A 25,261-nucleotide genomic window follows, 5' to 3' on the forward strand; every position below is an offset into this window, starting at 1 on the left:
AGTTGGTTGTATCTAAATGAAAATTTGATATATGCCTGTTGATATGGAGGGTTGGTTTATGGTTTCGGGGTTTGAGTAAGGAGACAAAGCTGAACGATTTATTATGTCTATGCTGTCTGACTATGTGTGTTCTTTGCTATTAAAGTATCGCAGTTGCAATGCAGAAGGGGCTCTCAGAGAATTCATTGATAGACACTGAATTGTCTGAGAGTCACAGGGTTGTGATAGAGCTCATATAATTAAAGATGGACTTTGATAACTAACTCTGACTTGTGTTGTGGTTTGCTCCCATGATTTGGTAAGAAGAGGAAATTTCCACGACACGCTCAGCAAGGAAGAAGCCACTGCTCCAAAACCGCCATAAAAAGCTAGACTACGGTTTACAACTGCACATGGGAACAAAGATCATACTTTTTGGATAAATGTCCTCTGGTCTGATGAACCAAAAATAGAACTGTTTGGCCATAATGACCATCGTTATGTTTGGAGGAAAAAGGGGGAGGCTTGCAAGCCGAAGAACACCATCCCAACCGTGAAGCACGGGGGTATTAGCATCATGTTGTGGGGGTGCTTTTTTTGCAGGAGGGACTAGTGCACTTCACAAAATAGATGGCATCATGAGGTGGAAAATTACGTGGATATATTGAATCAACATCTCAAGACATCAGTCAGGAAGTTAAAGCTTGGGCGCAAATGGGTCTTCCAAATGGACAATGACCCCAAGCATACTTCCAAAGTTGTGGCAAAATGGCCAAAGGACAACACAGTCAAGGTACTGGAGTGGCCATCACAAAGCCCTGACCTCAATCCTATAGAAAATGTGTGGGCATAACTGAAAAAGTGTGTGTGAGCAAGGAGGCCTACAGGTAGCCTAGTGGTTAGAGCATTGAACTTGTAACCGAAAGGTTGCAAGCTCGAATCCCTGAGCTGACAAGGTAAAAATCTGTCGTTAACCCACTGTTCCTAGACGAGTTAACCCACTGTTCCTAGACCAGTTAACCCACTGTTCCTAGACCAGTTAACCCACTGTTCCTAGACCAGTTAACCCACTGTTCCTAGGCTGTCATTGAAGTAAGAATTTGTTCTTAACTGACTTGCCTAGCTAAATAAAGGTAAAATAAAAATTACACTAGCTCTGTCAGGAGGAATGGGCCAAAATTCACCCAATTTATTGTGGAAATATTTGAATTTATAGGCAATGCTACCATATACTAATTGAGTAAACTTCTGACCCACTGGGAATGTAACTCAAGAAATAAAAGGTGAAAATAATCATTCTCTCTACTATTATTCTGACATTTCACATTCTTAAAATAAAGTGGTGATCCAACTGACCTAAGACAGGGAATTTTTACAAGGATTAAATTGTGAAAAACTGAGTTTAAATGTATTTGGCTGAGGTGTATGTAAACTTCCGACTTCAACTGTATAGGACTTTGGACTTTGAAATGATTTATACTTTTACATTTACTTTTGATACTTACGTATATTTAAAGCCAAATACTTTGACTTTTCCTCAAGCAGTATTATACTGGGTGACTTTTACTTGACTCATTTTCTATTAAGGTATCTTTATTTTTACTGAAGTATGACAATTGGGTACTTTTTCTACCACTGCATTTTGCCCTAGCACTCCTGTTTTGCAACGGGAAAAGTCTACCAAACGCAATCCAACCTATTTGTTACAGATTCTAAAACGCAGTCTACTCTGTTATTTTTTTGGGGGGTAATCAGAAAACTGTATGGAAATAAAATGTGCCATCGATGAGAAAATTTGCAGAATGTATGCCTTAATCCATCTGGCTCCACCTTCGCCACTGGGCTTCCTCTCATCACCATATTTGGTAGTGAGTGTAAACACCAACCGGATGCTCAATATTTTTTACATCTGTTGAAATATCTGGCTCGTTGTTCTATCTGTGGTTTCAGAGGACCCGTTTACAACTCAGAGAAGAGACGAAAGAGCGCCGTTAAGAAAATGTTAATATATTCATCGTTGAATTAGTCAAAAGTAAAAACATTTTTTGTAAATCTTAAGTTAGATTTTGACGATATTATCTCCAGTGAAAGGTAAAAATAGGTTTCATACCTCATGAGTTTTTTTACGCTTTAAAATGGGCATCTCTTAGGACAACCAAACCCCTTTACGGGTCCTGAGAACACAGGCGGTTTGATAGTCCGCATCTGATTCAGACACAGACGCCGGAGAGAGACACCGACAGGAGAGCTTTGCCGGGAGACAGATATAAGGTAAAGAGTGTTAGTTGCACTAAACCAAATTTAATGCAACATTGGGATACAATTAACTACAGCTACTAACAATGTCTGTGAATTAATGAAGTCCCGCTAGTGTACAGGGTTAAAGAGTGTCTCGTCACTCTGCCCTTGTCATTCTCTGGAAGGGGATCTGGGTGAAGGGTCACCGCTGGGTTGGGGGGTGGGGCTGGTTGTAAAGTGTAGTAGGTTAAATCCTATACCTCAGTGGTTAATTCTGTCATCATAATCTCCATATCTACAACACACAGTAAATCAACACATTATCAAAACTACAGCTACGAAGTAGCTTTAACCGCAACATGCGCCAGTCTCTGTGGAGGGGCTTCTGCGTCACATCCAGGTTATTTTCAAATCATCGTGTTTATGGCTGTAGCCTACAGCCTGTAGGGCAAAACTACTGGATTACTGCACTTCCTACTCTATTGATATGGACCACATTGTTTGTGTTGACAGATAAAATGGCGTCCATGTTGATGAACTCTCTACGGTGCTGTCCTCCAGTCAACCCTGCCTGGGCTGTGCAGTATGGTGAGACACACACACACCAAACAGGGTTTCTGACAAGTGGCCGGTGGCATTTGAATTGATCAGACATTTGAGACATTTACCGGACCCATATACGTTAGGGCATGAATGCAATTCGTGGGAAAACATCATTTTAAACAGCACACCTCCTGCAAGCATGTCCATATTTGACAGGTTAAATCTTTGTTAAACATTTTTAAAGAGGGGGAATAACGACGCAACAGCTAGAGTGGGTTGTTAAATATGCACTGTGTAGAAAACGTGCCGCCATATCCTGGTTGCTAAAATTGTATTGCTTTGCCTAATTTCAGTTTATGACAAATCAAGCAAGTATAGTGTAGGGAATCATTGTACCATTTAAACTGCTGTGAAATATATTTTATATTACCAAAAATATTGTTTGAAGCTAGAGTACAAAACTGAAAGTAAAAGATGCCTAAACGTAAAGGAAAAATCCACCCAAAACCACAAATTTCTATAATTTACAGTGTTACATAACACTGTGAGAACAATTTTTTTGTGAACAAATGTTTCATTTTGCAATATATACTGACACATGTAACTGCAGTAATTTTAATGAATTTACTGATTTACATAAGAATAAATTAAATCGGCCCACCCACTGGGGAGCCAGGCCCAGACAATCAGAATGAGTTATTCCACACACAAGGGCTTTATTACAGACAGAAATGCTCCACCGCCCCCCCACCCCCCAGATGATCCAGGTGAAGAAGGTCCTGAGCTGAAGTTGTTGTGAAGCCGGTTTGACGTACTGCCAAGTTCTCTGAAACGACGTTGGAGGAGGCTTATGGGAGAGATATTAACATTAAATTCTCTGGCAACAGCTCTGGTGGATTGTCCTTCAGTCAGCATACCTATTGCACGCTCTCTCAACTTGAGACATTTGTGGCATTGTGTTGTGAGAACTGCACACTTTAAAGTTGCCTTTTATTTCCCCAGCACAAGTTGCACCTGTGTAATTATCATGCAATTTAATCAGATTCTTGATATGCCACACTTGTCAGGTGGATGGATTATCTTTTCAAATGAGAAATCCTCTCTAACAGGGATGTAAACAAATTTGTGCACAAAATTTGAGAGAAGCATTTTGTGCGAATGGAAAATTGATAGGATTTTTTATTTTTTTTCAGCTCATGAAACATGGGACCAACACTTTTTACATGTTCAGTGTTGTAAGGTTGGTAGCAACGTGGAAATCGGTTTCAGCTCAAGTCTACTACTAACCCACAATGCTCTGTATGGGCAGGCTAGGTAGCCAGCGTAGCTACACACAATAATACTAAAGTAAATATAAGCATGTGAAGTAGCTAGTTAGTGCAGTTAGGCAATTTTACAGCTATCAATTTAGGAGTCTACAATCTCATCATTTTCAACCTGCCGATTGATGTGCCGCAGAGTGGAGTCTGACCTTCATGTCCTGAAAGACAGGCAGTGTGTTCCTGGTGATGCATATGGCTGACTGCACCACGCTCTGGAGAGCCCTGCGGTTGCAGACGGTGCAGTTGCCATATCAGGCGGTGATACAGACTGACCGGATGCTCTCAATGGTGCATCCGTAAAAGTTTGAGGGTCTTCAGGGCCAAGCCGAATTTCTTCAACGTCCTGAGGTTGAAGAGGCGCTGTTGTGCCTTCACCACACAGACTGTGTGGGTGGACCATTTCAGATTGTCAGTGATGTGTACGCCGAGGAACTTAAAGCTTTTCACCTTCTCAACTGCTGTCCCGTCTGTGGATAGGGGGCTGCTCCAGGAGATGGGCGACAGGAGAACATAGGGCCTACAGGAGAGACACATGAGGGTCAAGGCAGCAGCAAAGATTCCAAAAGAGGCTGTCAGCAGATTCACTCAGAACAGAACCCACAACAGCTGTTTTAGCTGGAATCAACATGTTTGAACAGTGTTACAATCAAGTGAGAGTGACTAGTGGTGACTGTTGGACCAGGGAAAACAGCTACATGAGATCCAACTTTTACGTGAACCCACACCATACTGTAAGCATGAGCGAGGCCACAAATAATGTCCAGTAAATGACTGCTGTCATGTCGACACATTCATTATAATGGTACTTTGCTTTTTTGCTGATTTTCACAAAGCGCTGATGTTTAGGCTTTAGGTTTTTTTCATTGAGCGTCTTGCTCAACGTGCGCCTTGTTGGTTTGGGTATTTTTAGTTCAGTGGCGGTTGGTGCCGTTTTAAGATGAGGAAAATATTACATTTTTTATGGGCGTTGTCTTATTTCTATTACAGCGTATTGGATGACTGTCATTCATATTCCATTCACCCAGTTCAATGTAACATTGACAGGTTTAGGCTACTACATGATACTCTAATGTTCCCTATACCCATCATGAGGTTGATACAACCTGGCCTATGAATGAAAGTTTACAACGTAGGTCAAGAGAAATGAGAGGAATCAATATGACAGATAGTAACACATTAAACACCACCTTGCACACTTTTGCTTGCATCTAGCTGATCTAAGGTGTAATCATGAGTCCAACAGCAAATTCGGGTATGTTTTTCCCGCTTCCGATTTAAGAAAAGTTTTTCAGAATCGACGCAATGACTGCACCCCTGATCTCACACAATTCACGGTTCATTTTGCTCGTTGTGTAATTCCTTCTCGCATCTACGAGCTCTCCTCACCTTTTCGCTTTGCTTCTGGACTTCAGTGCACAACACATCAGCTGTCTGTGAACTTGTGAGAACCCCTCCAAGCCAAACCTTCATATCATAACTGCTACACACAGCCTACATCATTGTCAACATACTTTTGGTCATGTAGTGTATGTGGACACCTCCTCATGGGTATTAATATGGAGTTGGACCCCCCCTTTGCTGCTATAACAGTGTTCGCTCTTCTGGGAAGGCTTTCCACTAGATATTGGAACATTGCTGCAGGGACTTGCTTCCATTCAGCCACAAGAGCATTAGTGAGGTCGGCACCGATGTTGGGCGATTAGCCTGGCTTGCAGTTGGCGTTCCAAGTCTTCGCAAAGGTATTCATTGGGGTTGAGGTCAGGGCTCTGTGCAGGCCAGTCAATTTGTACCACACCCATCTCGACAAACCACTTCTGTATTGACCTCGCTTTGTGCACGATGACATTGTCATGCTGAAACAGGATTCCCCAAACTGTTGCCACAAATTTGGAAGCACAGAATCATCTAGAATGTCATTGTATCATTACGATTTCCCTTCACTGGAACTAAGGGGCCTAGCCCGAACCATGAAAAACAGCCCAGACCATTTTTCCTCTTCCACCAAACTTTACAGTTGGTTCTGCATTGGGTCAGGTAGTGTTCTCCTGGCATCTGCCAAACCCAGATTTGTCTGTCGGACTGCCAGATGGTGAAGTGTGATTCATCACTCCAGATTATGCGTTTCCACTGCTTTTGAGTCCAATGGCGGCAAGCTTTACATCAGCTTTACAGGCTTGTGTGTGGCTGCTCTGCCATGGAAACCCATTTCACGAAGCTCCCGACTAACAGTTATTCTGCTGGTGTTGCTTCCAGAGGCAGTTTGGAACTCAGTAGTGAGTGTTGCAACCGAGGACAGACGGTTTTTACACGCTAAGTGCTTCAGCACTTGGTGGTCCTGTTCTGTGAGCTTGTGTGGCCTACCACTTCGCTGCTGAGCTATTGTTGCTCCTATACGTTTCCACTTCATAATAACAGCACTTACCGTTGATCGGGGCAGCTCTAGTGGGGCAGTAATTTGACAATCTGACTTGTTAGAATGGTGGCATCCTATGACGGTGCCACGTTGAAAGTCACTGAGCTGTTCAGTAAGGCCATTCTACTGCCAATGTTTGTTTATGGAGGTTGTATGGCTGTGTGATCGATTTTTATACATGTGGCTGACATAGCTGCATCCACTCATTTTGAGGGGGTGATCACATACTTTTGTGTGTGTGTGTATATATATATATATATATATATATATATATATATATATATATATATATATATATATATATATATATATATATATATATATATATATATATATATATATAGTGTAGCTACTCTAACTTGTTAGTAAATCCGCTGCAATCATGCAGTACAGTCACAGTGAGCAGTTACAGGCCCCGATGGCAATAAATTAATAAAACCAAAAACTTAGCGCGACTTGAGAGTTCCAGTGTTGGATAGCCAGCTAGCATCCGTCTCTGTTTTGAACCTGGTGTCTGAGTAGGCTAAACTAACTAGCTGCATTAAACAAAATATAGCTAGCTGTCTCATGCTTCATTTTAAGAAATTAATTTAACTATCGTCTTTCTGAGTCAACTGCTCACCTCATGTTATGCAGTGCTAGATAGCTGTAGCTTTCAGTACTAGAAGAATTCTCAGATCCTTTGATTGTGTGGACAAAATGTCAGTTCAAGCTGCAAGAGCTTTTGATAGGTTAGACTTCCTCTGCAAGTTGTCATAATTACTTTGTAAGTCTATGGAAGTGAGTGAGAAACACGAGCCTCCTAGGTTTTCTATTGAAGTCAATGTACCCAGAGGAGGACGGAAAAAAGCTGTGCTCCGGCTACACCGATGTGCTACCACGGTGGTGTTGAGGCTACTGTAGACCTTCATAACTGTTTTAATCAGTTATTTGGTGACGTGAATACAATGAGTATAGTTTTATCTAAAAAGGATAACTTTTTACGTTTCACTTTGTTTTTATTAAATTCCCTTCGTCCTCTGAGGAGCCTTCACGGGTTTTGGTATATAAAAATAAAGGAACCTGTTCCAACGCACATGCTTTTTGTTTCATAGTTGTAACAAATGCACCCGACGAGTACAGTTTATTTTACACTTCATTATTTTATTATTTATTTTCTTTACATTTAGCCTGCAGTAACAAACTAATGGACATGTTTTTTATTATGCTTTTTCAGATATTTACATTTCATTTTCTGTTACCTTAGAGCACCTGTGTCAAACTCCACAGAGGGCTGAGGGCCTGCGAGATTTCACACCTCCCATTTACTTCATCAATCAAGGTCACTAATTAGTAAGGAACTCCTCTCACCTGGTTGTCTAGGTTTTAATTGGATGGGAAAAACCAGCAGACACTAAGCCCTCCATGGGATGAGTTGGAGACCCCTGCCTTAGTCCATCGAGGCCAGGTTTTTCTAGTTGGATTTATTTAGACTGGTGGCTATTGGTACTCCTTGAAGTCTGACTATTTAAATATGCAAATTATCATTTTGACTCATTGCGCTTTGAGGATGAAATGCTCAGTGTTTTATGATATTTATCTCCGGGTACTGCTAGTGTAAAATAGACATATTTAGAAGTCAGGGTAGGACAGGTGGGTTCAATTCTTTTTAAATTAAGTTATTGAAAACTGTCAGATTGACTGTCTTGGCGGTTCTAGTGTTAATGTTTCACTCCATCACCATCCAGAATGGGGTATTATTCCACTGCTAGGCTCTGTAGCATTTGCTGTGATAAATAAGATGCATGACGACTAAAGAAAATACACATACTGCAATTTCATATCGCAAAATAACCTGTAGACCAATAAGTATGACAAGGCAGTTGTATTTACATCGACTGTTATTTACATTTTTCCGGGACAATTTGACCGACTCCCCCCAACATTTTTTTTGACTTTCCTTTTTGTTTATGGGCCAAAAGCCGGCTATTACCGGTTAATGCAAACCCTTAAACACACACAACTGTGTTGACTAGGAATGTGAGATGAGATCATGCTGTCTTTGTACCAAACTCTGTTTTACCGGGGTGAAAATAAATCTTGGTCCACCGAGTGTGTTCTCTTGACCAATCCAATGGTCAACATGTTCAACCCAGTGTTTTTCCATATAGATACTAGATGAAGCTGCTGAACTTGTCCCTGGCCCCCTCCCCCCCCATTGCTGCTGGCCTTCTACACCAGCGGTCGGCAACCTTTTTTCCATTTGAAGTGCCATGTTATCGTACCATTTCTGCGTACCATTTAAGGTTTTCATGGAACCGTTTAATTTGTCTTCATATCTGAAAATCAATGGCATGTGGTTAATCAAGATTCTATCTAAAATTATAATCTGAAATCCAACTATGTAAAAATAGCCTACATAAAAACATTGCAGGTTGAATATATCATCATAAATTTCTTATAAATCACATTGGCTATGCATGGCCTGTCTGCAAGGAACTTGAGACATTGTATCAACTATCTTGGGCCCAAAGCTTGTGCTAGTGCACTAGCAACATTTTATCAAATATTCTGCCCCCAGTTTCTCTCTGGACAGACACAGCTGTACGTTATTTGGATAAGAAGGAATCCGTTAAGCCTGTTATTTCCACCGGGTCAGAGCATTACTTCCCATTTAATGCGGAGTGGTCATCAAAAGGGCGAGAGCTGGAAAGATGTTTCTAATGGGCTACGTTGAGGAACTATTGTCATTCTCAACGGATGTTAAAACAGACTTTGTTTAACTTGCTGTAAAAATGACTTAATTCACCACCACTAGAGTTTTTTTCAATCTAAAGGCACTCGCACATCTGAGCAGTCTTTTTTGCAGGTGCATGGTAACAGTTGAACAAGATGAAGGAACAAGGAAACCGCACACTGCTCTTGATAGTATCACTGATCTTTAATAAGCTACCGTCTCGGCCTCACGGCCTTGGTCAGAGCTTTACGTATCGCCCTCACGGCCTTCGTCGGAGCTTTACGTATCGCACTCGCGGCCTTGGTCAGAGCTTTACGTATCGCCCTCGCGGCCTTGGTCAGAGCTTTACGTATCGCCCTCGCGGCCTTCGTCAGAGCTTTACGTATCGCCCTCGCGGCCTTCGTCAGAGCTTTACGTATCGCCCTCGCGGCCTTCGTCAGGGCTTTACGTATCGCCCTCGCGGCCTTCGTCAGGGCTTTACGTATCGCCCTCGCGGCCTTCGTCAGGGCTTTACGTATCGCCCTCGCGGCCTTCGTCAGGGCTTTACGTATCGCCCTCGCGGCCTTCGTCAGGGCTTTACGTATCGCCCTCGCGGCCTTCGTCAGGGCTTTACGTATCGCCCTCGCGGCCTTCGTCAGGGCTTTACGTATCGCCCTCGCGGCCTTCGTCAGGGCTTTACGTATCGCCCTCGCGGCCTTCGTCAGGGCTTTACGTATCGCCCTCGCGGCCTTCGTCAGGGCTTTACGTATCGCCCTCGCGGCCTTCGTCAGGGCTTTACGTATCGCCTTCGTCAGGGCTTTACGTATCGCCTTCGTCAGGGCTTTACGTATCGCCTTCGTCGGGGCTTTACGTATCGCCTTCGTCGGGGCTTTACGTATCGCCTTCGTCAGGGCTTTACGTATCGCCTTCGTCAGAGCTTTACGTATCGCCTTCGTCAGAGCTTTACGTATCGCCCTCGCGGCCTTCGTCAGGGCTTTACGTATCGGTCTCGCGGCCTTCGTCAGGGCTTTTGAGTTAAATTAGCACCCTTATGTAGACCTAGCCCCACCCACATCCGTTCCACACATGGAAAGGGGTTGGAGGTGAAGGAAAAACAAACAAGTGATACCAAATATAACAATATCAGAATATTGTGTGTAAATAAGACATATTAAACACGTGATAAATGAAATGGGGTCAGCCCTTGTCACTCACACTGATTGTTTTCTCTACAGCGACCCGCTCCCTCAGTACATCCGTCCAGCTCCATGCCCAGGGTAAGAGTCTACACACACACTCTTTGAGCCCCCTGCCCTGCGTTCGTGACGTCACACACCGTCTACTATATTTTCTTTGTCTGTGTGTCCAGTCCAGACTAAGAGTAAGAAGACATTGGCCAAACCTGGAGTGAAGAACATAGTTCTGGTGGAAGGAGTCAGAACACCGTTCCTTCTCTCAGGAACCACGTAAGGCTGGGAGCATAGGTTTGGTTGGGGTGGGAGGGGTTGAAAAGGTGTGTGTTTCCAGTAAGGCTGGGAGCATAGGTTTGGTTGGGGTGGGAGGGGTTGAAAAGGTGTCGGTGTTCAAAATGTATGTGTTTCCAGATATGCTGATCTGATGCCCCATGACCTTGCCAGAGCAGCTCTACAGTAAGTCATCTCTGTTTAATACACATCATCTCACAACGCCTCTCCATGTGACCTGCTTGTTCTGTGTATGTACTGACATGTATGTGTAATTGATAGATGCTTAACATAACAAATAAAACCAAATGGATGTAAAGTCGTTTTGTAATGTTTTTCCTGTTAGTCGTTGGAAACCCGGTAAGAGTAGCTGTCGCTAATGGGGATCTCCCACTGGTGTGTCTGTGTAGGGGTCTGCTGCATAAAACCAGTCTCCCTAAAGATGCAGTAGATTACATAATCTATGGAACCGTCATCCAGGAGGTGAAGACCAGCAACGTGGCTAGAGAGGTACACACACACACACACACACATACACACCACCCCCTTCCCTGTCACACGTATGCCGAGTGTCTGAGTGTATAATGTGTTTTCCAGGCTTCGTTGGGAGCAGGCTTCTCTGATAAGATCCCATCTCACACCGTCACCATGGCCTGCATCTCCTCCAACGTCGCTATGACAACAGGTCTGTAATTATAACCACACGTACCGGTCTGTGATTTTTGTATTTATTATGGATCCCCATTAGTTCCTGCCAAGGCAGCAGCTACTCTTCCTGGGGTTTATTATGGATCCCCATTAGTTCCTGCCAAGGCAGCAGTTACTCTTCCTGGTGTTTATTATGGATCCCCATTAGTTCCTGCCAAGGCAGCAGTTACTCTTCCTGGTGTTTATTATGGATCCCCATTAGTTCCTGCCAAGGCAGCAGCTACTCTTCCTGGGGTCCAGCAACATTTAGGCAGATGTACATTATAATACATTCATAACAGATTTCACAGTACATTGTTCCCTCAGGCATCTTCTCTACTCCCACATATCTACAACACCAAATCTGTGTGTCTGTTTGTTGCTTCAGTACCTGCTGTTCCATAAGGTGTATTTTTATATATACACTGCTCAATAAAATACAGGGAACACTAAAATAACACATCCTAGATCTGAATGAATGAAATATTCTTATTAAATACTTTTTTCTTTACATAGTTGAATGTGCTGACAACAAAATCACACAAATTATTGATAAATTGATAATTTGTCAACCCATGGAGGTCTGGATTTGGAGTCACACTCAAAATTAAAGTGGAAAACCACACTACAGGCTGATCCAACTTTGATGTAATGTCCTTAAAACAAGTCAAAATGAAGCTCAGTAGTGTGTGTGGCCTCCACGTGCCTGTATGACCTCCCTACAACGCCTGGGCATGCTCCTGATGAGGTGGCGGATGGTCTCCTGAGGGATCTCCTCCCAGACCTGGACTAAAGCATCCGCCAACTCCTGGACAGTCTGTGGTGCAATGTGGCGTTGGTGGATGGAGCGAGACATGATGTCCCAGATGTGCTCAATTGGATTCAGGTCTGGGGAACGGGTGGGCCAGTCCATAGCATCAATGCCTTCCTCTTGCAGGAACTGCTGACACACACTAGCCACATGAGGTCTAGCATTGTCTTGCATTAGGAAGAATCCAGGGCCAACCGCACCAGCATATGGTGTCACAAGGGGTCTGAGGTACCTAATGGCAGTCAGGCTACCTCTGGCGAGCACATGGCGGGCTGTGCGGCCCCCCAAAGAAATGCCACCCCACGACTGACCCACCGCCAAACCGGTCATGCTGGAGGATGTTGCAGGCAGCAGAACGTTCTCCACGGCGTCTCCAGACTGTCACGTCTGTCACGTGCTCAGTGTGAACCTGCTTTCATCTGTGAAGAGCACAGGGCGCCAGTGGCGAATTTGCCAATCTTGGTGTTCTCTGGCAAATGCCAAACGTCCTGCACGGTGTTGGGCTGTAAGCACAACCCCCACCTGTGGACGTCGGGCCCTCATACCACCCTCATGTAGTCTGTTTCTGACCGTTTGAGCAGACACATGCACATTTTTGGCCTGCTGGAGGCATTTTGCAGGGCTCTGGCAGTGCTCCTCCTGCTCCTCCTTGCACAAAGGCGGAGGTAGCGGTCCTGCTGCTGGGTTGTTGCCCTCCAACGGCCTCCTCCACGTCTCCTGATGTACTGGCATGTCTCCTGGTAGCGCCTCCATGCTCTGGACACTACGCTGACAGACACAGCAAACCTTCTTGCCACAGCTCGCATTGATATGCCATCCTGACTGAGCTGCACTACCTGAGCCACTTGTGTGGGTTGTAGACTCCGTCTCATGCTACCACTAGAGTGAAAGCACCGCCAGCATTCAAAAGTGACCAAAACATCAGCCAGGAAGCATAGGAAGTGAGAAGTGGTCTGTGGTCACCCCCTGCAGAACCACTCCTTAATTGGGGGTGTCTTGCTAATTGCCTATAATTTCCACCTGTTGTCTTTTCCATTTGCAGAACAGCATGTGAAATGTATTGTCAATCAGTGTTGCTTCCTAAGTGGACAGTTTGATTTCACAGAAGTGTGATTGACTTGGAGTTACATTGTGTTTAAGTGTTCCCTTTATTTTGAGCAGTGTATTAGCCATATCTAGGAAAACCAAAGTTCCAAAGGCTAGGCATAATATAGAGTATAAGAGGTCATACAATAAGTTTTGTAGTGATTCATATGTTGTTGATGTGAAGAATATCTGATCCAGAGAGTGGTGGTTCAGGCTGTGTGCAGAACACAACAGCCAAAGGGACAGAGCTCTGATCCAGAGAGTGGTGGTTCAGGCTGTGTGCAGGACACAACAGCCAAAGGGACAGAGTTCTGATCCAGACAGCACGGCCCAGCGGAGGGGGGCAACAGTGGTCCAGGCAGTTGATTGATTAAGACAGGGAGAGGCAGCTGGAGGGACATCCATGGAGGGAACACCTAATCCCCCGGCAGAAGACAGCTGGTACAGTGGCTCAAAGTGATGATGGCCACAGGTACCGGTGTGTGTGTGTGACGATGGCCACAGGTACCGGTGTGTGTGTGTGACGATGGCCACAGGTACCGGTGTGTGTGTGTGTGACGATGGCCACAGGTACCGGTGTCTGTGTGACGATGCCCACAGGTACCGGTGTGTGTGTGTGTGACGATGGCCACAGGTACCGGTGTGTGACTTGTGTGTTGTGTGGCTGGTCACAGCAGGCCAGTGTGATACGATAGTAACTGTGTGTGTGTTGTAGGTGTGGGGCTGATCACAGCAGGCCAGTGTGATACTATAGTAGCTGGAGGGGTGGAGTTTATGTCGGACGTTCCTATTCGTCACAGCAGGAAGATGAGGAAGACCATGTTGGCTCTGAACAGAGCGAAGACCCTCGGACAACGCCTCAGCCTTATAGGCTCTATCAGGATGGCTCATCTCACACCTGAGGTGTGTGTTATGTGTGTTTATAACTTCAGGAAATTAATTTGATTGTTTGTCGTATGTGGGTTTTATACAGAGCCTTCGGAATGTATTCAGACCCCTTGACTTTCTTCACATTTTGTTACGTTAAAGCCTTATTCTAAAATTGATGACATAAATAAAAATCCTCATCGATCTACACACAATATCCCATAATGACATCACAATACCCCATAATAACAAGGTGTAAACAGGTTTAGATATTTCAGTAAATATATTAAAAATAAAAACAGATCCTTATTTATGTAAGTATTCAGTCTGTTTGCTATGAGACTCAAGCTCCAGTGCATCCTGTTTCCATTGATCATCCTTGAGATATTTCAACAACTTGATTGGAGTCCAACTGTGGTAAATTCAACTGATTTGGAAAAGCACACACCTGTCTATGTAAGGTCTCCCAGTTGACAGTGAATATCTGAGCAAAAACCAAGCCGTCAGGTCGAAGGAATTGTCCGTAGAGCTCCAAGACAGGGTTGTGTCGAGGCACAGATATGGGGAAGGGTACAAAAAATGTCTGCTGCGTTGAAGTTCCCCAAGAACAGTGGCCTCCATCATTCTTTAATGGAAGAAGTTTGGAATTACCAAGGCTCAGGAAGGTGACCAAGAACCCGATGGTCACTCTGACAGAGATCTAGAGTTCCTCTGTAGAGATGGGAGAACCTTCCAGAAGGACAACCATCTCTGCAGCACTCCACCAATCAGGCCTTTATGGTAGAGTGGCCAGACGGAATCCACTCCTCAGTAAAAGGCACATGACAGTCCGCTTGGATCATGAAGACCAAGATTCTCTGGTCTGATGAAACTAAGATTGAACTCTTGGAATGCCAAGCGTCACATCTGGAGGAAACCAGGAACCATTTCTACGTTGAAGCATGGTGGTGGCAGCATCATGTTGTGGGGATGTTTTTCAGCGGCAGGGACTGGGAGACTAGTCCGGATCGAGGGAAAGATGAATGGAGCAAAGTACAGAGATCCTTGATGAAAACCTGCTCCAGAGCGCTCAGGACCTCAGACTGGGGCGAAGGTTCACCTTCCAACAGGACAATGACCCTATGCACACAGCCAAGACAATGCAGGAGTGGCTTCGGGACAAGTCTCTGAATGTCCTTGAGTGGCCCAGCCAGAGCCCGGAGTTGAACCCGATCGAACATCTCTGGAGTGACCTGAAAATAGCTGTGCAGCGACGCTCCCCATCCAACCTGACAGAGCTTGAGAGGATCTGCAGAGAATAATGGGAGAAACTCCCCAAATACAGGTGTGCCAAGCTTGCAGCGTCATACCCAAGAAGACTTGAGGCTGTAATCACTGCCAAAGGTGCTTCCACAAAGTACTGAGTAAAGGGTATGAATACTTATGTAAATGTGATATTTCAGTTTTGTAGTTAAATAAATACATGTTTTTGTTTTATTTAAGGCTGTAACTTAAAGTGGAAAAAGTCAAGGCGTTTGAATACTTCCTGAAGGCACTGTATAGTGTTTTTTTTTATATAATGTGTGTGTTTAGCTGCCTGCTGTAGCAGAGTTCTCCACGGCAGAGACGATGGGTCACAGTGCAGACCGTCTTGCTGCAGCGTTTGGAGTGACTCGGCTGGAGCAGGATGAGTTCGCTCTACGATCACACACACTAGCCAAACAGGCTCAGGATGCAGGACTCCTCAGTGACGTCATCAGCTTCAAGGTGCCAGGTAACCATGTTGACACATGGTGGTTTTAGGGTGTTGGAGAGCCTAGTGACCAGAGGATTTGTTAGTCGAGTTTTAGACCAGTGACCAGAGGATTAGTTAGTCGAGTTTTAGACCAGTGACCAGCGGGTTAGTTAGTCCATCATGCCAGTGGTTACCAAATTGTTAAAATGCACATGGTGCAATTTCTAAATTGGGTTGGGGTGTTTCCCAATGATGGAAGGGGAGACCTAAGTAAAAATGTTTGGCAACCCCTGCATCAAACAGAGCATTCTATGACTGCGATGATGATCACAAATATTGGTGTGTGTGTGTGTGTGTGTGTAGGTCGTGACACGGTCGCCAAGGACAACGGGATCCGTCCATCCTCCATGGAACAACTGGCCAAACTGAAACCTGCCTTTATCAAACCTCATGGCACTGTTACTGCTGCTAACTCTTCCTTTCTGGTACACACATGCGCACACACACAGAGAGAGAGCACTGTTACTCGGCACCTCAAATGACTGAGTTTAAATTGTGTTCCTCAGACCGATGGTGCATCAGCTGTCCTCATCATGTCAGAAGAGAAAGCCCTGGCCATGGGATACAAGCCCAAAGCCTACCTCAGGTACTCTGTTATACTGTATTAGTGCTCTTATGCTATACTACATAAAAGTATCTGCTATACTACATAAAATTATCTGCAGTGTAGTAGTGTGTTGTATATCTGCTGTGTGTGTTCTGCAGAGACTTTGTGTTCGTGTCTCAGGACCCCAAAGACCAGCTGCTGCTTGGGTGAGTAACCCGGACATACAGTAGACCTGAACTTTTAACCCAGCTATAGTAGCTCTATGGTCTATATAACCTTAGAGGAGGATGAGTAGGTCATGAGTTTGTTTCTCCTCTTCAGGCCAGCATATGGAACCCCGAAAGTTCTGGCACGTGCAGGGTTGACTATGGATGACATTGATGTCTTCGAGTTCCATGAGGCCTTTGCTGTGAGTTACTCTGTCGTATCTCCTTTGTGGAGCTCAGTATAAGTTCTACACCCTTCCAGTTCCTCAGTGTCCACATCACTAAGGACTTGACATGGTCCCCGCACACCAACTCAGTCATGAAGATGGCATGGCAGCGCCTCTTTTCCCTCAGGAGGTTAAAGATTTGGCCCTCAGATCCTCCAGCTACACCATCAAGAGCATCTTGACTGGCTGCATCACCCCTTGGTATGGCAACTGCACCGGTCCTGAATGGCAGGCACCTCAACCCTAGTGATGCACTTCCCTCTATAGTGCCTTAAGGTCAGATGCTGAGAGTTGCCATACCAGGCGGTGATGCAACCGGTCAGGATGCTCTCGATGGTGCAGCTGTAGAAATTTGAGGATCTGGGGACCCATGACAAATCTTTCCAGTCTCCTGAGGGGGAAAATATGTTGTCGTGCCTTCATGACTGTCTTGGTGTGTTTGGACCATGACAGTTCATTGGTGATGTGGACACTAAGGAACTTAACTCTCGACCCGCTCCACTACAGTCCCGTCTGTTAATGGGTGCCTGTTCGGCCCTCCTTTTCCTGAAGTCCATGGTCAGTTTATTTTGCCCAGTACATCTTAATGGTACCAGAACGATCTGTACTGACCCTACACCCACACACTGCACTTTATATACACACTCACAAACACACTACTTTATATACACACAAACCTTCACACATGCTCACACACACACACGTGTGTATGTGACCAGTACAATTTGATTTGACACACACTTTCACACTAATCGTATGCTGTTCTTTATTTGACTCTTATCTATCCTGATGCCTAGTCACTTTCCCCTGCCTTCATGTACATATCTACCTCAAATACCTTATTATTATCTATCCTGATGCCTAGTCACTTTACCCTGCCTTCATGGACATATCTACCTCAAATACCTTATTATTATCTATCCTGATGTCTAGTCACTTTACCCTGCCTTCGTGGACATATCTACCTCAAATACCTTATTATTATCTATCCTGATGCCTAGTCACTTTACCCTGCCTTCATGGACATATCTACCTCAAATACCTTATTATTATCTATCCTGATGTCTAGTCACTTTACCCTGCCTTCATGGACATATCTACCTCAAATACCTTATTATTATCTATCCTGATGCCTAGTCACTTTACCCTGCCTTCGTGGACATATCTACCTCAAATACCTTATTATTATCTATCCTGATGTCTAGTCTACTTTACCCCTTATGTACATATCTACCTCTAATACCTTATTATGAGGAGTGTGCAAAGCTGTCATCAAGGTGGCTACTTTAAAGAATCTCAAATATAAAATATATTTGAATTTAACACTTTTTGGTTACTACGTGATTCCATTGTTATTTTCTACTATGTAGAAAATGGTAAATAATTGAAGGTGTTCTAAAACGTTTGACTCCACAGTGATCTGGTACTCCCTGTATATGCAGTTGAATTCGGAAGTTTACATACACTTATGTTGGAGTCATAAACTCATTTTTCAACCACTCCACAAATTTCTTGTTAACAAACTATAGTTTTGGCATGTCGATTAGGACATCTACTTTGTGCATGACACAAGTCATTTTTCCAACTATTTTTTACAGTGAATTCTATCACAATTCCAGTGGGTCAGAAGTTTACATACACTAAGTTGACTATGCCTTTTAAACAGTTTGGGAAATTCCAGAAAATGATGTCATGGCTTTAGAAGCTTCTGGTAGGCTAATTGACATAATTTGAGGATGTGGATATATTTCAAGGCCTACCTTCAAACTCAGTGCCTCTTTGCTTGACATCATGGGAAAATCAAAATAAATCAGCCAAGACCTCAGAAAAACAATTGTAGACCTTCACAAGTCTGGTTCATCCCTGGGAGCAATTTCTAAACACCTGAAGGTACCACGTTAATCTGTACAAACAATAGCACGCAAGTATAAACACCATGGGTCCACACAGCCGTCATACCGCTCAGGAAGGAGATGCATTCTGTCTTCTAGAAATGAACGTACTTTGGTGTGATACGTGCAAACCAATCCCAGAACAACAGCAAAGGACCTTCTGAAGATGCTGGAGGAAACATGTACAAAAGTATCTATACCCACAGTAAAATGAGTCCTATATCGACAACCTGAAAGGCCGCTCAGCAAGGAAGAAGCCACTGCTCAAACTGCCATAAAGCCACACTACGGGTTGCAACTGCACATGGGGACAAAGATCATACTTTTTGATGAACCAAAAAGAGAACTGTTTGGAGGAAAAACGGGGAGGCTTGCAAGCCGAAGAACACCATCCCAACCGTGAAGCACGGGGGTGGCAGCATCATGTGTGCTTTGCTGCAGGAGGGACTGGTGCACTTCACAAAATAAAAATAGATGGCATCATGAGGTAGGAAAATGATGTGGATATATTGAAGCAACATCTCATGACATCAGTCAGGAAGTTAAAGCTTGGTCTCAAATGGGTCTTCCAAATGGACAATGACCCCAAGCATACTTCCAAAGTTGTGGCAAAATGGCTTAAGGACAACAAAGTCAAGGTATTGGAGTGGCCATCACAAAGCCCTGACCTCAATCCTATGGAATTGTTTTATTTGCAGAACTGAAAAAGCATGTGTGAGCAAGGAGGCCTACAAACCTGATTCAGTTACACCAGCTCTGTCAGGAGGAATGGGCCAAAATTCCCCCAACTTATTGTGGGAAGCTTGTGAAAGGCTACCTGAAACGTTTGACCCAAGTTTAAACAATTTAAGGCAATGCTACCAAATACTAATTGAGTGTATGTAAACTTCTGACCCACTGGGAATGTGATGAAAGAAATAAAAGCTGAAATAAATAATTCTCCTTACTATTTTTCTTACATTTCACATTCTTAAAATAAAGTGGTGATCCTAACTGACCTAAGACAGGGAATTTTTTCTAGGATTAAATGTCAGGAATTGTGAAACTGAGTTTTTAAATGAATTTGGTTGGCTAAGGTATATGAAAACCTCTAACTTTAACTGTAGCTCCATTCTTGTGTATTTTATATTTTTGTTGAACTCGGCGCCTAAAAGTTTAAGCATTTTTCTGTCAGTTGTATTCGGGGTGTGTGTGATAAATGAAATTGGATTTAGATGTTTAGTTTTGACAACGTACTGATTGTGTGATATTGAGGAAGAGTTCACTGCTCTGTTCTATAACAAGGCCTCAATGTTTCCCCTCTATCTATAGTAACACCGCTGTGTTTTTTAACAGGGCCAGATCATGGCTAACCTGAAAGCGTTGGATTCAGACTGGTTTGCACAGACCTACATGGGACGGAAGGCTAAGGTAAAATATTAACTATATATAAACTCAGCAAAAAAAAAGAAATATCCCTTTTTCAGGAACCTGTCTTTCAAAGATAATTTGTAGAAATCCAACTAACTTTACAGATCTTCATTGTAAAGGGTTCGAACACTGTTTCCCATGTTTGTTCAATGAACCATAAACAATCAATGAACGTGCACTTGTGGAACTGTCGTTAAGACACTAACAGCTTAGACGGTTGGCAATTAAGGTCACAGTTATGAAACCTTAGGACACTAAAGAGGCCTTTCTACTGACTCTGAAAAACACCAAAAGAAAGATGCCCAGGGTCCCTGCTCATCTGCGTGAATGTGCCTTAGGCATGTTGCAAGGAGGCATGAGGACTACAGATGTGACCAGGGCAATAAACTGCAATGTCCGTACTGTGAGACGCCTAAGACAGTGCTACACGGAGACAGGACGGACAGCTGATAGTTCTCGCAGTGGCAGACCATGTGTAACAACACCTGCACAGGATCGGTACATCCGAACATCACACCTGCGGGACAGGTACAGGATGGCAACAACAACTGCCCGAGTTACACCAGGAACACACAATCCCGCCATCAGTGCTCAGACTGCCTGCAATAGGCTGAGAGAGGCTGGACTGAGGGCTTGTAGGCCTGTTGTAAGGCAGGTCCTCACTAGGCAACACCAGCAACAACGTCGCCTATGGTCACAAACCCACCGTCGCTGGACCAGACAGGACTGGCAAAAAGTGCTCTTCACTGACGAGTTGTGGTTTTGTCTCACCAGGGGTGATGGTCGGATTCGCGTTTATCGTCGAAGGAATGAGCGTTACACCGAGGCCTGTACTCTGGAGCGGGATCAATTTGGAGGTGGAGGGTCCGTCATGGTCTGGGGCGGTGTGTCACAGCATCATCGGGCTGAGCTTGTTGTCATTGCAGGCAATCTCAACGCTGTGCGTTACAGGGAAGACATCTTCCTCCCTCATGTGGTACCCTTCCTGCAGACTCATCCTGACATGACCCTCCAGCATGACAATGCCACCAGCCATACTGCTCGTTCTGTGAGTGATTTCCTGCAAGACAGGAATGTCAGTGTTCTGCCATGTTCAGCGAAGAGCCCGGATCTCAATCCCATTGAGCACGTCTGGACCTGTTGGATCGGAGGGTGAGGGCTAGGGCCATTTCCCCCCAGAAATGTCAGTGAACTTACTTTTGATTTTGACCCCCCCCCCCCCCCCCCCCTTTGTTCAGGGAAACATTATTCCATTTCTGTTAGTCACATGTCTGTGGAACTTGTTCAGTTTGTCTGTTGTTGAATCTTGTCATGTTCATACAAATATTTAAACATGTTAAGTTTGCTGAAAATAAACGCAGTTGACAGTGGACATTTCTTTTTTTGCTGAGTTTACAAGGTAGGAAATACAGTGGGTTTCAGAGTTTCTGCCTCATCCACGTTCTGTTTACAACAAACAGTGAGGTTTTCCCCATTCCTAATCTCTGTCAACCCACAGCTAAAGTCTGGTGTAATTGGTCAAATGCTCAATTTAAGTTCAGGGTACATGCGTGTTAGACTTTCCGGAAGATCTGCTTTATAGCACTCAAAAGCCCAAGCCATCCTGATAATCACGTACTACATATGTGCAGCGCGGCATTGCTTTCTCTCTGCTGTGTTTTCATCTTGCTAGCTGTCACTCAAATGGCAGGCGGCTGAAGCTCATTGGCTGAAACTCTAATTGCTAAGGGGTAGGCTGACATGGGGAAAATGTAGGAAAAATTGTGCTGCACAGCTTCAAGAAGTTGGTCACAAAATAGTTTAGTTTGAAACCAATTGAGGTAAGACAGTAATTTTGCTCATAGATTATGCATGATGACACATCCAGCCCAAAGCGGGAGGGTTAAAAGATGCGTAGTTGCCAAAGTTCCAGAGTATGTCTTTAAGAGAACAGATCGTAACTGGAACAAAGAGCTCCTTCCCCTAACTCTGCTGTCTAGTCTGTCCAGCAGAGATGTTCCTTCCCCTAACTCTGCTGCCTGTTTAGGTGGGGGCCCCTGCCATGGAGAAGTTTAACCTGTGGGGGGGCAGTCTGTCTCTTGGTCATCCGTTTGGAGCCACCGGCTGCCGTCTGGTAACCACGGTAGCACACCGCCTGCTGAAGGAGGGGGGCCAGTATGGACTGGTGGCTGCATGCGCTGCGGGAGGACAGGTAACACACTACACCAACACTTCCAGTTAATTCAATGTAATGGACAGAAAAGTAATCTTACCTGTGTGTGTTTCAGGGACATGCAATGGTGATCGAAGCATACCCCCAGTAGAACAGGATTCTGGGAGGACTGAGATGATGCAGGAGAAGACTGTGTACGCATATACACACAGAGTGGAGTAACACCCACATTATCAGACTGTACATACTAACACCATTTTGCCTGGTTGGGTTAGGGCATGTGTTTGTGTGGAGGAGAGGGTGTAAATTATAGCAGAGTTTTAGGTTGCCTTGCTGTTAGGGTGCAACGCTGCAGTAGCATTCACACAGACAGTAACAGTGGGCCTTTCTCCATAGTCTGTGGCCTCCTCATTTCCTCTCATAAAAGGAAATTCTTAGTCGGTAGTTGTCTACCGTGATGCCATCAGCTGTGTTCTTATCAGGGCAGATGGAGGAGAAGCCATTAGACTCTTGACATGCACCCTGATCCGATCAATATGATATGTTTATACTCTGCCTTTTTGTTTTCTTACAAATTAATGTGTTACTACAAGGATTTCATTAAAAAATAGAACTAGCCTACAGCTTCCCATAGAGATGTCATTTATTTTCTGTTTCTAAAATTGTAACCTCCATTACCATGAAAAAGTTTGAAATCTAAAACATTTTCTTCATAGAAACTTGTTGTGCTGTAACTAGCCTAAAGCTACTGTTATGTGGTATGGTTAGCAGCTGGCTGTGTTGATCACACCTGTGGAATGGTATCCACACATCTCCTGTGCAACATAGGCATCATGAGCTCTCCTTTTCTGAGATGGTCGGTAAATCCGATCACGCCTCCATTCTGCTCCTCCCACCTCTAGGCAGAAACTTTAAACAGGAAGCTCCTGTGGAATGGACTGTCCAATGTTGGTCTGACCAATCAGCTATGCTTCAAGTAACTGATCTCTGAAAGATTCTAAAATGCGGCTAATTATTTCGGCCCTGTAACATCTCTGATCCACGGCTGTGTGAAATTCAGCAGGCTACTGGCGTTAGACGACTTTAGGAAACTGAAAGTGCTCTACAGGAATGAAGGAGTCCATCCAAATCATCTTGGCTCCTGGACTCTGTCCGTTTATATTTCAAGGCTGCGTTGAGACAACTTATCAGTGACCCAAGCCCGGCTCAGATAATCCCTACCGTTGTGTCGCTGAGTTGTAGTGCTGCAGCAAATGTACACTGAACAAAAATATAAACGCATCAGCTGAAGTAAAAGATCCCATAAATGTTCCATGCACACAAGAAGCTAATTTCTCTGAAATGTTGTCCACAAATTCCTTTACATCCCTGTTAGTGAGCATTTCTCCTTTGCCAAGATAATTAATCCATTTCGGGCATATCAAGAAGCGGATTAAACAGCATGATTATTACAAAGGTGCACCTCGTATTTTTTTAAATTTTTAAAGTCCACTTTAAAATGTGCCGTTTTGTCACACAACACAATGCCGCAGATGTCAAGTTTTGAGGGAGCATGCAATTGGTATGCTGACTGCAGGAATGTCCACCAGATCTGTTGCCAGAGAACTTAATGGTCCTTTCTCTACCATAAGCCGCCTCAACCATTGTTTTAGACAATTTGGCAGTGTCTCCAACCTGCCTCACCACTGCAGACCATGTGTAACCAGGCCAGCCCAGGACCTTCACACTGCTGAGTTTATAATCTATAGACCTGAGGCATTGAGGTCCTCCATCCCCCACTCATTCAAATGTAGGAACTGGCTTCTCCAGTCTGACCCCTCTGCTGTCTGACTCCACCCCCAGCCCGGCCGTCTATAGAGGTGTGAAGGTTTGTACCTTTTTTATGTAGGAAGCTAATGATCCATGTATGACATTCCTGTGTAAACTAACAATTCTATGGTAATACAGTATGTTCTCTATAGTTATGTACTTGGAAATGTATCAATTGACCAGTTTGGCCACTTGGGCGCATCTGTTCAAACTCCTGATGGACGACTGGGAGACTGATACAGAGCTCTCATTCTTGAATGTATGTGTGACATTTTGCACAACCTGCTTCCCTCTTGTGGACATCTAAATCACACCCAGCATCCTAGGTCATTGGCCCCTTTCTGCGTTCCAAAGATGATGCACACAAAAAACAAAATGTTGACATTAATGTGTTTTATTCTCCTAACAGGCAGTTAGATTTTGGTCATTTTGCCCGAAAAGTGGGACGAAGAGTCCGATATATAACGTATTTGTTTATTTTTATATTTATGTATATTCAGACCCTTTGCTATGAGACTTGAAATTGATCTCAGGTCCATCCTGTTTCCATTGATCATCCTTGATGTTTCTACAACTTAATTGTAGTACACCTGTGGTAAATTCAATTGATTGGACATAATTTGGAAAGGCACACACCTGTCTATATAAGGTCCCACAGTTGACAGTGCATGTCAGAGCAAAAATTCTTAGCACCACCATCTTCCTAGAGCTGGCTGCTCTACCAAACTGAAAACCTGAACGACAGCGAGTCAGCCTGAATATTTGTGTTCCGAGCTTTTTGTCAAATGGTGTTCTTGAGGTGGCGCTGATAGATCAGGGTTGAACCAGGGGCTGAAACTGTTAACAATGGGGTGGCATGTAGCCTAGTGGTTAGTGTTGGGCCAGTAACTGAAAGGTAATCAAATCCCTGAGCTGACAAGGTACAAATCTGTCCCTCTGCCCCTGAACAGGCAGTTAACCCACTGTTCCTAGGTCATCATTGTAAATCAGAATTTGATCTGAACTGATTTGCCGTTTTCGATCAAGCTAATTCTATGCCAATTTCCAGAGGCTGGGTCATAAGGGCTTGTTCATTGAAGCTTAAAGCAGAGGACAGGGAGAGCTCTGCTGATTTATGACATCAATGTGCATCAGATGGCA

The 25,261-nt window shown here is 44.2% G+C and overlaps 1 protein-coding gene across 3 annotated transcripts; it reads left to right on the plus strand.

Moving 5' to 3' along the window:
* The first annotated feature begins 2,186 nt into the window (after positions 1-2,186).
* Positions 2,187-22,935, plus strand: hadhb (hydroxyacyl-CoA dehydrogenase trifunctional multienzyme complex subunit beta). Of its 3 annotated transcripts, none has more exons than XM_090233379.1 (16): positions 2,187-2,250; positions 2,731-2,805; positions 10,426-10,467; positions 10,560-10,656; positions 10,795-10,839; positions 11,064-11,163; positions 11,251-13,773; positions 13,838-14,140; positions 15,677-15,857; positions 16,182-16,303; positions 16,385-16,464; positions 16,584-16,631; positions 16,747-16,834; positions 20,086-20,160; positions 22,187-22,351; positions 22,428-22,935. In XM_090233379.1, exons 8-16 carry the CDS (start codon positions 14,012-14,014, stop codon positions 22,461-22,463), a joined length of 924 nt encoding a protein of 307 aa, XP_090089505.1. In that variant the 5' UTR covers positions 2,187-2,250; positions 2,731-2,805; positions 10,426-10,467; positions 10,560-10,656; positions 10,795-10,839; positions 11,064-11,163; positions 11,251-13,773; positions 13,838-14,011; the 3' UTR covers positions 22,464-22,935. The 3 variants fall into 3 exon arrangements, with proteins under 3 accessions (XP_090089505.1, XP_021456825.1, XP_090089506.1); XM_021601150.3 differs by having other exon boundaries at positions 11,251-11,338; positions 13,953-14,140; XM_090233380.1 differs by lacking the exons at positions 2,187-2,250; positions 2,731-2,805; positions 10,426-10,467; ... (1 more) ...; positions 10,795-10,839; positions 11,064-11,163 and having other exon boundaries at positions 13,565-13,773; positions 13,808-14,140.
* Positions 22,936-25,261: the final 2,326 nt, after the last annotated feature.

The sequence above is a fragment of the Oncorhynchus mykiss genome, chromosome 4 (genome assembly GCF_057628025.1).
Source record: "Oncorhynchus mykiss isolate SJ-2025 chromosome 4, ASM5762802v1, whole genome shotgun sequence".
Classification (NCBI taxonomy): Eukaryota; Metazoa; Chordata; class Actinopteri; order Salmoniformes; family Salmonidae; genus Oncorhynchus; species Oncorhynchus mykiss.